General features: G+C 51.1%; 1 protein-coding gene across 1 annotated transcript in view; it reads right to left on the bottom strand.

The window, feature by feature from the left end:
- Cfap77 (cilia and flagella associated protein 77) overlaps positions 1 to 12,162 on the bottom strand; it is a 118,771-nt gene that overhangs the window by 47,239 nt on the left and 59,370 nt on the right. The window contains exons 6-7 of the mRNA XM_042681218.1: positions 4,811 to 4,910; positions 3,400 to 3,628 (exon numbers count right to left, since the gene is read on the bottom strand). Of these exons, the coding sequence (XP_042537152.1) occupies positions 3,400 to 3,628; positions 4,811 to 4,910 (329 nt within the window). The remainder of the gene's footprint in view (positions 1 to 3,399; positions 3,629 to 4,810; positions 4,911 to 12,162) is intronic.

Below are 12,162 nucleotides of genomic sequence, written 5' to 3'. Positions count from 1 at the left end.
CCTCTACTTCCAGCTTTTTGCTGGAAGACAAGAGTCACATAGACTTCACTGCTTGGGCTGGCTTTGAACTACCATCCTTAGAGCTCAGCCTCCTGAGTAGCTAGGATTAAAAATTGAACCACTAGTGCCTAGCAGCATTGTGGGTATTTTATACTGCACTTAGCTCTGGTCAACCCTGAACAGGGCAGCTGCAGCCTGGCTCCGCCAGCCTGGGTCTGCCAGCACTCTGCTGTGTGATCTGGGGACATTTTCTTCACCTCTCTGAACTTTCTAAATTCTCTCTCTTTTTTTTTTTTTTTGGGGGGGGTCTGGTCGTGGGGCCTGAACTCTGGGTCTGGGCGCTGTCCCTCAGCTCTTCAGCTCAAGGCTAGGGCTCTACCACTTGAGCCACAGCACCACTTCCGGCTTTTTTTTTTCCTGCTATGTGGTGCTGAGGAATCAAACCCAGGGCCTCATGCATGCAAGGCAAGCGCTCTACCACTGAGCCACCTTCCCAGCCCCGAATTGCACAGTTTTTGAGAATCACAAAATGCCCGATTCCTGGTGTGATGCCCTATTTATAGAGGAGGAACCAGAAGTCTGGGCAAGTGATATTAAAACTTCAGACACAGTAATCAGTTGGTTGAAAGTTCTTATTTCAGACAGGAGACCAAGCTGGAGGCGTGGCTCAGGTGGTAGAGTTCCAACAGAATGAGCAAGTAGGCAAAGCAAACGTGAGGCCCTGAGTTAAAAATCTAGTACTGACAAAAAAATTATCCAATTACAAGAGAGTAGAAAGAAGTTCAGAGAGGCGAAGAGCATTTTCAAGGTCACACAGCATATGAGTCAGGTCTTTCTGCTGGAGAGGGGAACAGCTCAGGCCAGCCCTGGCCCAGGCTCCTCCCTCAACACTGCACTGTATTTGGACAGTGTATCCAGCATAGACAAACCCTGTGATCTGTTTTTGAGGTGTGGACAGGGCTATCAGCAGGGGCAAAGAGGCAGACGCTGCAGGGAGGAGGAGTGGCAGGAAGGTGGTATGAACAGGGATAGATAATCCAGTCCAGGAGAATGTTCCAGTGTGTCTCCAATAACCACTGAGGGCGCTAGAAGCTGGGGCACAGAAGTGCATTTCTGGCCGGGCGCCAGAGGCTCACGCCAGTAATCCTAGCTACTCAGGAGACTGAGATTTGAGGATCAATGTTCAAAGCCAGGCCAGGCAGGAAAGTCCATGAGACTCTTATCTCCATTAACCACAGAAAACCAGAAGTGGCGCTGTGGTTCAAGTGGTAGAGTGCTCGCCTTGAGCTAAAGAGCACAGGGACAGCGCCCAAGCCCAGAGTTCAAGCCCCACGACCAACAACAACAAAAAAAGTGCACTTCTGGTCAGATTGACTAGCAAACAAGCCACAGGAGATGGGAGGCTTCCAGAAAGAAGGTGCTGAGTTGAACTTTGAAGAGCGAGAGGCTCTTGCCAGGTAAGAACAGGCAGAGGGGAAAGCACACACAATTGGGGTAGCTTACACACAAAAAATAGCATGGCAGCTCCTCAAAACATTATACAGAAGCCGGGCGCCGGTGGCTCACGCCTGTAATCCTAGCTACTCAGTAGGCTGAGATCTGAGAATTGTGGTTCAAAGCCAGCCCGGGCAGGAGACTGTGAGACTCCTATCTCCAATAAACCACCAGAAAACCAGTGGCCCTGTGGTTCAAGCGGTAGAACACTTGCTTTGAGCTGAAGAGCACAGGGACTGTGCCCAAGCCCAGAGTTCAAGCCCCATGACTGACCAAAAAAAAAATATATATATATATATACATATATATATATACAGAGAAAGGTAGGGCATAGCAGTACACGCATGTAGTCCCAGTTAATCAGGAGGCAAGGGTAGGAGGATCATAGTCTCGGCCCAGCACAGGGAAAAGTTAGTGAAACAAAAAGCAAAAGGTATGGAGATATGCCTCAACTGGTCGAGTGCCTGCCTAGCAAGTACAAGGCCCCAGGTTCAAATCCTACTACTCCATGAAAGTTAGAATGTGTTTGTGACTTTAACTACGCATCACTATCCCAAATACTGTGAAACTTGGGAAATTATGTAACCACTTAATCACAATAAAAAATTTGGAAAAACAAACAATAAATCCTACTACTGTGAAAAAATGCAAGTAGAATGACTAATGATCTTGCATGTATACTCAAAAGAGCTGGTGAGGATAGGGACCTGCTGAGAACATGCAATAAACTCCCTGGTCTGTGTGGTCATGGCACCAAAGAACAGATGTTTTGCCACGCGCTGGTGGCTCACGCCTGTAATCCTAGCTACTCAGGAGGCTGAGATCTGAGGATCATGATTCAAAGCCAGCCTAGGCAGGAAAGTCTGTGAGACTCTTATCTCCAATGAACCACCAGAAAACCAGAAGTGGCGCCGTGGCTCAAGTGGTAGAGCCCTGGCCTTGAGCTGAAGAGCTGAGGGACAGCGCCCAGGCCCAGACTTCAAGCCCCAAGACCAGTAAAACAAAACAAACAGATGTTTCCCAGGTAACTCTGGAGCTTCCTGGTGGGCCAACTGGGTTTGCTGTTTTCTTTTTAACTAGAGCTGGCCTGGAACCAGGAGCCTCCCCTCCCAAGGAGGCCGGTGTATGCCACCAAGCCCAGCTATAGTGGCTGAAAAAAAACGGGAGTCTCAAAAACTTTTTCCCCTGCTGGCTGGCCTTGAACCTCCCTCCTCCCGATCTCTAACCCTCCCAAGTAGCTGGGATCTCAGGTGTGAGCCAGGGTACTGAGCGATGTCTATGAGTGGTTTTACAGGAGCATTTCCACTTGCAAACTTCATTAAGATGAACACTTGGTGGTCTATGCACTTGATGATGCCTAAGTCAAATCTTGGTAATATTTCTTCAAATGTCATAGATCTTTTTTTTTGTTTTGTTTTGTTTTGTTTTATTTTGGTTGGTTGTGGGGCTTGAACTCTGGGCCTGAGTGCTGTCCCTCAGCTCTTCCGCTCAAGACTAGTGTTCTACCACTTGAGCTACAGCGCCACTTCAAGCTTATGTGGTGCTGAGCAATTGAACCCAGGGCTTCATGCACTCTACCACTGAGGCACCTTCCTAGCCAAAATGTCATAGATCTTGAGTCTGCAGCTTATACTGCAGGGTGGGAACTGACATTTATGAAGGGGTCCCAGAGCCCCAGCTCCGCACTGAGCAGCAGGTCACAGAATGCCCTGGGTATCAGAAACCGAGGCGTGGCCCTCGGTAATCACAGCCAGAGGCCAGGATTGAACCTGGGTCCTGTAATCCATCTCCCCACTTTCCACTCCATCTTCTTGAGTCCTTCCCTTCCGTTTTCTGCCTGATGGAGACGAGGAATGAGGACCCCCAGCCACGTCACAGACCCGGGGGAGGGCACAGGGGCCTCACCGTGACTGGATCCCGAAAGTCATGTCCGCAGGGATGGACGGTGGCTCCTTCTTCAGGCGCCTGTCATCCTGCTCACTGATGCGGATGTCATTGAGCCTCCGGTAGAGAACGTTCTCGTGGGCCGTCACCAGGCCGGCTTTCACCGCCCCTCGGTTCATGGCGATGTAGTTCCGGGTCAGCTCCTGGGGGCAGGTGGGCTGCTGCTTAAGCACGTTCCAGTGCCCGATGGCTGGGGACAGGAAGACAACTGGGGTGAAGAGCCCGAGGCGGCAGAGAAGAATCAGGGCTCCCTCATCCCACAGTGCCGGTAACGGCCCTGCATGCCCTGGAAACCATGAGACCTGAAAAAGAGGGATTCCCACAGGTCCTGGAGTGTCTGCCATGGAGTGGGCTTGTCTGGCCTTGACCCCAGTGGGGCCATCAGAGGCTTGCATTTTGTGTGTGTGTGTGTGTGTGTGTGTGTGTGTGTACACATGTGTGTATATCCTGGGGCTTGAACTTGGAGCCTGGAAGATGTCCCTCCGCTTTTGTGCTCCAGGCTGTTGCTCTACTACTTGAGCCATAGCTCCATTTCTGTTTTTTTGGTGGTTCATTGGATAAAAAGACTTTCCTAGCTGGGTACCAGTGGCTCACGCCTGTAATCCTAGCTACTCAGGAGGCTGAGATCTGAGGATCACAGTTCAAAGACAGCTTGGGCACGAGACTCCTTTTTTTGGGGGGATGGGGGGGGGGGTTGGTCGTGGGGCTTGAATTCTGGGCCTGGGCACTGTCCCTGTGCTCTTCAGCTCAAGGCTAGCACTCTACCACTTGAGCCACAGTGCCACTCCCAGTTTTTTCTGTGTATGTGGTGCTGAGGGATCAAACCCAGGTCCTCATGCATGCAAGGTAAGCACTCTACCACTGAGCCACCTTCCCAGCCCTCTGTGAGACTCTTATCTCCAATTAAGCACCAGAAAACCAGAAGTGATGCTGTAGCTCAAGTGGTAGAGTGCTTGTCTTGAGCTGCTGAGGAACAGTGCCCAGGCCCAGAGTTCAAGTCCCAAGACCACTACCACCACCAACAAAAAAGACTTTCCTGCCCCAAACTGTCTTAGAATGGTGATCCTACTATCTCAGCCCCCTGAGTAGTTGGGATTACAAACGTGAGCCATGATGCTCAGCTTTGGTTCTATTCTCGAAGCTCCATCAGCATAAAGCATGGGCAGATCCCCAATCCCTTCCTGAGGCTGCCCTAGTTGATCCTCCAGCCCCCCCATTCCTAGTCCCTGTGTGGTCCTCCCCATTTATCCATCCATGGCCTGTGGCCCTGCCACTGCCACAGCCACAGACTGGCGTCATCTCCACCGGCCGGGAGCTGAGCGCTCAGGGCGGGGAGGGGCATGCCAACCCGGCTCGGCGCCCTGTGCCTCACCTTCGGGGACCCCTCCGTCCAGGCCCCGGGTGTAGAGGCCGTAGTTGAATTCAACACCGGGCAGGCTGCAGTTTCTCTCCCTTGGCTTGCCCAGCTCTGCCTGTTGGGGGAAGGAGAGGGAGAGGTAAGAGCATGTTCCCCGCACCCCAAGGAGCCGCTGCAGGCGGGGATACTGAGGCATGCTCGGCAGGGGATGGCGGGGCCCGGGCTCTGTGACCCATCTGCCAGCTGGAGAGCGGGCCTGGGCCACTGCCAAGCTGGGTACCTGTGTCTGGTGGCACCTGGGCAGTAAGGGCAAGTTCAAGGAGGCACTGGAGGAGGGGGAAGGGGGCGAGGTAGCTCTTCCATCCCCACCAAAGATGGCCCCTCCCCTCTGACTCCTCGCCTTGGGGTGGGAACATGAGGTCGGCGCCTCTGGCCCCCACCCCGGCCCCTGGACAGTGGGTTCTAGGGGGCGGAATGCTTTGGCTCTTTGATTCCCAGAAGGGGTCTGTAAGGAAGGAAGCTGACCTGCTATTAACCTCGCCAAGCCTCCCATTTTCTAGCTAAATAAATTCAGGCCTTATCCAGGGTTCCTGAGGGACGGGCTGGATGTGGCAGGCAGGTGCACCTGTGCTGGGACTGGGCTTGAACTCAGGGTCCAGGCGCTCTACCACTTGAGTCACACCACCACTTTCAGCTTTTTGGTGGTTAATTGGTGGTAAGAGTCTTTGGAACCATGGCTCTCAGATCTCAGCTCCTGAGTGGCTGGGATTACAGGCGTGAGCCACCAGCCTGGCTCTAGTGGAGCTCTTTACTGCCCTGCCCTCCCAGACTGCTTCTCTCCAGAGCCATGCCCCCATGAGACAGGGGGGTCCCGCCCTGCCCAGGGTCCAGAGCCCCTCTGCATATAAGCTCTCTTGTTCATTTGGGACTTAGAATGAACTTCATTTCCAAGGATGTCCAGGTTGGACCACCTTGTTTAGACCCTAAGTTCCTACACCATCTGGTTGTGCCTTTTGTATTATACAGAGCAAGTATGGAACAATGCCCTGCACAGAAGCCTCTTCCTCCAGGAAGCCTTCTGGGATTGGCGTTGACCTAGAGCACTCCTCATTGTGGGCTGAGCCCAGGAGATGTCATCGGCCTCCTGTGTGTAGACTGCACATCTCACAGGCTGAGGAGAGCAGCTTTGTCCCCCGGACCCCCCTCATGACTAATTACCTGCAGGGGGCTTCCAGGATTTTCACCTATGAGTTTTGGAGGACACAGCATGCCTCCATGACCTTGTCCTCCTCAGTCTCCCCCCACACCCCCAGCAGCTCCTTATTTCTCTCCATCTCAAATCCCAGACTCCAGACAGAGGGTCTAGATCCAGGGGTCCTGAGTGTCCACCTCTGCTGGGTAATCTGCCGCAAGTCCTCCCGTGAGGCTCACTCTGGGCTGCAGACAAAGCCCTGGCCCCTCATTTGTTTAGGAAACCAGGCGGCCTTCCCAGGGACGGTGGCAAGGTAATTAAAACGGGGCCTCCCCAGAAGAGGCGCAGCGCCTGGGGGGCAGGGGCAGAGGCAGGTGGGCAGACTTCCAGCTGGCAGGAGACAGCCACCCTCCAGCAGGGAGCGGGCAGTGGGGAACGGCGGGCAGGTGCCTTGGACTTGGTGCTTCTGGAATCTAGCTGCAGAAGACATTGGCCAACAGGAGTTGCTTATGCTTTCACTCCACATGCATTTGTGTGTCACCTGTGCTGAGCGCTGTGCTTGGAGCTCTAAGGAGAACAGGACAGGCTCAGACCTCTGGGCTCGGGACATTCATGGTCACACACCCACAAAGGACACATGATGACAGTTGAGTATCCCAAGGACTGTGATGTAGGAAAGCTCAAAGGGCTCAAGCTCAAAAAATCTGAGGCCATAGCCGGGCACTGGTAGCTCACGCCTGTAATCCTAGCTACTCAGGATGCTGAGATCTGAGGATTGTGGTTCAAAGCCAGCCTGGACAAGAAACTCTGGGAGACTCTTATCTCCAATAAACCACTAGATAACTGGTAGAGCACTCGCCTTGAGCTGAAGAACACAGGAACAGCTCCCAAGCCCAGAGTTCAAGCCCCACAAGCAACAAAAAATAAACAAAACAAAAAAATAACTGAGGCCACAAAGTAAGAGAAGATATTTGCAATGCATATATCTGATGAAACTTCTGTGCCCTTCATATATAAAGAGCAGCCATAAATCAACAGGGAAAGTACTCTGATAGAAAAAAAAAACAGCAGAAGACTTAAATAGGTATTGTATTACAAGGATGTCCCAGGAGCCAAGATCTGTATGGCAAGGTGGACAAAGTCAGATCTCAATGCTATTGGCAGGATTTGGAGCAGCCAAGGGTCTGATGATCTTGGTGGAGTAGTATAAGCACAGTGGAAAGCAGTTTGGTGGTGTTTGTTACACGTCTGCCTGCCTATCATTCAACCATACTTCCTGGACACCCAAGAGTAATAGACAGCTCCTCAGGACCACACAGATCAGCTTTACTGAGAACTCTTGAAACACCATCTGTATTGGGCACTAGTGGCTCATGCCTGTAATCCCAGCTACTCAGGAAGCTGAGATCTAAGGATCGTGGTTCAAAGCCAGCCTGAGCAGGAAAGTCCATGGGACTCTAATCTCCAATTGACACCAAAAAGTCAGAAGTGGAGCTGTGCTCATGTGGTAGAGCATTAGACTTGAGCATGAAAGCTTGGGGAACAGAACCCAGGCACAGCTCAAGCCCCATGACCAACACCACAAAACCAGAACCATCATCATTAAAACATCAGCTTTTCAATTGGGTGCCTGTGACTCATACCTGTCATTTAGCTACAAAAACAAATAAATAGAAATCAGCTTTTCCTTTCCCACAAAACTATGTTGTTTCCCTCCTCCTCCTCCTTCTTCTCTTCCTCCTTCTCCTTTTTCCCATCCATCATGGGGCTTAAACTCAGGGCCTGGTCGCTGTCCCTGAGCTCTTTTGCTCAAGACTAGTGCTCTACCACTTTGAGCCATGACTCCACTTTGGATTTTCTGGTGGATTGGAGATAAGAGTCCCACAGACTTTCCTGCTTGGGTTGGCTTTGAACCATGATCCTCAGATTTCAGCCTCCTGAATTGCTAGGATTACAGGCGTGAGCTGCCAGCGCCAGTCACCTTCTTCTGGCTGAATTCTTCAAGCACCTCCCATGCAATCCTGAAGGTTATTAACCAGGCCCACTGTGGCTTTGCAAGGCAGGGAACTGCAGACAATCATCCGTCACCCAGACTGGGTTCTCTCGCCGGAGTCTCTTGTTCAGGAGGTCTAAAATGAGGTGTGGCTGCCACACATCCCTTAGCTGCCTTCAAACTGTGCCTTTCCCCCGAGTTTCCTCTGTCACCAAGTGGCTTGGCTGCAGTACAGCTCTGGGTGACAGCTGTCCGCATCAGCAGACAGCTTCATTAAACCTCATTAAGATGTCATCCGTCTCTGTCTTATTTTCCAGCTCTCAGCTCTAATTAAAACCATCTCTCTCCCTGTCCCTGGGGGGCCTGGGTTTCTCCTGGCTCCTTCTGCAACAGTGGCTCCCTCCTTTCCCTGTAGGAAAGACTGGAGCCCCAGAAACCAGCGCTGGGGCTCAGCAGGCAAGCAGGCAGGCAGGCAGGCTGGGACTCTGGAGCAGCCAGCGGGGGAGCAAATGATGGAGGTCCCAGGAACAAAGGTCCCGCCTATATTCATGAGCCAACTTCTTCAAAGCAAGTGACTCAGCCTTGTAAACCCCAAGGCGATCATTTCTCATCCCACACCACTTTCCCTAAGTGGGAACTAACGCCCCCTTCATGCCAAGTAAGCGCAATGGGTGGTCTCTGTTGGCGTTACTGGCCCAAACTAGACCTTGCTCTAGTTATTTCCCAAATGCCAGGTTTTCAACTAAGGAGCTGGAGGCCTGCATTGTAGATCTGAGCTGTCTGTTCCGTCAAGATCGAGCCCTCAAATGCACATCACTCCTGGCTTCCAGGCAGCCACGCTTAGCCCAGCTCCTGGACCTACAGCTGAGTGTTGGGGGACAAGTTGAGAAGCTTCCGCTCGCGGTCCCGCATGCTACTATGACACAGCGATGCGATTTCCCACAGAAATCGCCCGGTAGTTATTAAATAAATATCTGTGTACAGCTCGCCCGTGCATACAGATGCACACACATGCATTTGTGCTCACGCGCGCGAGGTAGTTCATTATTGTAAAACAACTTAAGATCCTCCAGTGAAAGGCACAATATAAATGCAAATGATGGTCATTATTAGCAGAGAGGATATTTATTTATTTCCATAATGAGAGCCTCAGATAAACATTCATGTAAAATAAGGTGCATTACGGATCAAAGGACTCTAGGGTATCCCGATTCTTTGAACCATTGTCTGAGTGGCGGTTAAACACGGCATAATATACTAAAACACACACACACACACACACACACATATACGAGAAGAGCACATCTAAATATGATCAAAGTCATAGCAAATAATGTCAAGTGAAAAGAAGCAGACACGGCGGGAGTTGACATTTTACACACACAGTGCTGTCATCCATGTTTGAAAAATGCACTGACAGGCAGGGACAGTGGTTCAAACCTACACTAACGCCTAGTTGAGAGGCTGAGATCGGAAGGACTGAAGTTCAAGGCCATGCTGAGCAAAATGTTTGTGAGCTACCATCTCAAACACTAAAAGCTGAATGTGATGGCACATGCCTGACATTCTAGCTACGTGGGAAATACAGGAGGATCACAGTCTAGGTTGGCCTGAGAAAAACCAAAATCTTATTAAAAAACTAAGAAATGCAAAAAGGACTGGGAGCATGAATCAAATGGTAGAGCAAGGCTCTGAGTTCAAACCCTAATACTACTGGAAAAAAACAAAAAAGAGAGAGAAAGAGAAAGAGGGAACAGCTGATACTAAGGAAGGAAATGTACATATCACCCAATTTGTTAGAAGTAGTTTTATTGTTAAAGTTCATGGTGTTCATAAGCTTTGTAGATGAAGATAATGATTGTGAAGGTTAAGAGGTTTCTGTGACTTTAGCTAAGTAGGCCCCAGTCTTGTGAAACTTATGTAGTCACATAATCTCAATAAAGAAATATTTTGGGGGAAAAAAAGCTTTGAGAAAATACTAAAAGGAAACAGAACATGTAGCTGTGCCCTGTGAGGGCACATGATTAGCAGGGGAGAGGGCATCAACATTTCACTTTTATCACTAAAAAAAATCCCAAACCAAGCCAGGTGCTGGTGGCTCACACCTGTAATCCTAGCTTTTCAGGAGGCTGAGAGCCGAGGATCGCAGCTTGAAGCCAGCACAGGCAGGAAAGTCTGTGAGATGATCTACAATTGACCACCAAAGAGCTGGAGTTGTGGCTAAGGGACAGTGCCCAGGCTCTGAGTTCAAGCCTCAGTACTGACTCCTCACTGCCCCCCCCCAAACAAAACAAAAATGGCAGTCCTGTAGGGAGCCCTGGTGGGTGGGGCTCCCCGGGTGGGTCTGGTTCTGGGCCAGGCCTGTGCTCCTGTCAGCTGATGTATGTCCTAGCTGAGAGGCGGTCCCTCCCCTCCCCCTCGCCAGCTTGAAATCAGCTCCTTCATTTGCATTTACATGATCTCGCTGTGTAGCTTATGAGATCCAGAGATTTATTTGCTACTTAGCTTGATGGCGGCAGCGGGCGGGCAGAGCCCGGCTGCTCTGCTCAGAGCCTGCGGCCTCAGGGGGCCCCTAACTCAGCCTCAGGTTTAGGTGGATTGGGCAAGGAAGGGAGGAGGGGGAAAACAGTATGTTTTGGGGGGGGGGGGGGAAGCAAAATGTGAGCGATTGGAAGGAACTAATAACCATGATTTGGACGTACTGTTTTTTAAGCAATATAAACGGGCCTGGAGTCACCTGAGATTATGAAGTGACTGCCGTCACTCATTGTCTTGGGGGTGAACTCACAGAAACTTTTCCTCCTGGGCTGAGCAAGAGGCTCCTGGAAGAGAGGCAGGTATCAGAGCCAAGAGTGGGGGTGAGCAGCAGCACATGGCCCACCAGCCACCCCCATGTGGTCTTGACCTGGTCATTTGTATGATCGGGTCACTAAAGGTGGCTCAGTGGTAGAGCGCTTGCCTTGCATGCATGAGGCCCTGGGTTCAATTCCTCAGCACCACATAAGCAGAAAAAGCTGGAAGTGGTGCTGTGGCTCAAGTGGTAGAGCGCTAGCCTTGAGCTGAAGAGCTGAGGGACAGTGCCCAGGCCCAGAGTTCAGGCACCATGACTGGCAAAAAAAAAACAAAAAAACCTTGCCCATCACTTTTAAAGTGAGAACTACACACCTAGTTTCTAGGCCAAAGGCTGTGACAGCCTCGGCCCTGTGGGGACACAGAGGACACAGCGATAGGGAGAAACTGACCTAGGTGACCAGACTGTTCTGGAATGACACAAGAGGGACGAAGATCACCACCGAGACTCTGCAGTCACATATCCCTGGCTTTTTTTCAGGGCGATCGTCAATGTGGGGGGTCGATCCCTCCCTCTCCCCCCGGGCAGGCAGCTCCCAATGGCTCCCAGCTCGGCATGCTCAAAGCAGAAAACTCATTTTCCTAGCAGTATGTGCCTGGCATGACGAGGCTGGAGATGGTGGCTGCCAGCCTCTTCCCCACATCCGATCCAAGCGGAAATCATTTGGCACCTTCCTGGGGCACGACGGTTGAGTGATGGAGAATGGAAGCTGAGGCCAAACAGCCCGCGCTGGAGTTCTGGCTTCTTCACTCTGTGACCTTGAGCAAGGTCACCTCCAGCCTCTTGCTCCTCACATACCAACCAAGTATGGCTGAGATGCCACTCGGCTCAGGGAGTGCCAGGGCAAAGTCATGGGAAAGGACAAGTGCTTCCTTCCTTTCTGAGACCTAACCTCTCTATGAAGCCCAGGCTGGCCTTGAACTCCGAGTCGTCCTGCCTCTGTCTCCAGGATACTGGGATGACAGGCATGTACTACTTCACCTAGCTCAGTCTTAGCAAAGGGTTTAGCAGGTTCTGAATAAAGAGGACACTCCACAGTTCTGAGTTGCCAGTAACTCTGTCTCCGTGAGCTAGACAACCAGCTATAAAATGAGTATAGTTACTTGCTGGTTTTTCAAAGAGTTAAAGATAGAAGTCACAAATGACTGAGAAACAAATTCCATTCCTAGGTACAGACCTAAAGGAATCAAAACAGGTGCTCAAGCTAGACCACGTGCACCTGTGTCCACAGCAGCACTGCTCGCCGTAGCCAAAAGAAAGAAACCACTAAATATCCACCAACAGACAACTGGAAGAGGAAGCCTGGAGAAACCTTGCCTGAAGAGTATTCA

Source organism: Dipodomys spectabilis, unplaced genomic scaffold (assembly GCF_019054845.1).
Source record: "Dipodomys spectabilis isolate Male_0828 unplaced genomic scaffold, ASM1905484v1 ptg000067l, whole genome shotgun sequence".
NCBI lineage: Eukaryota > Metazoa > Chordata > Mammalia > Rodentia > Heteromyidae > Dipodomys > Dipodomys spectabilis.
The sequence above is the reverse complement of the archived record's forward strand: the minus strand, read 5'-3'. Positions and strand labels throughout refer to the sequence as shown.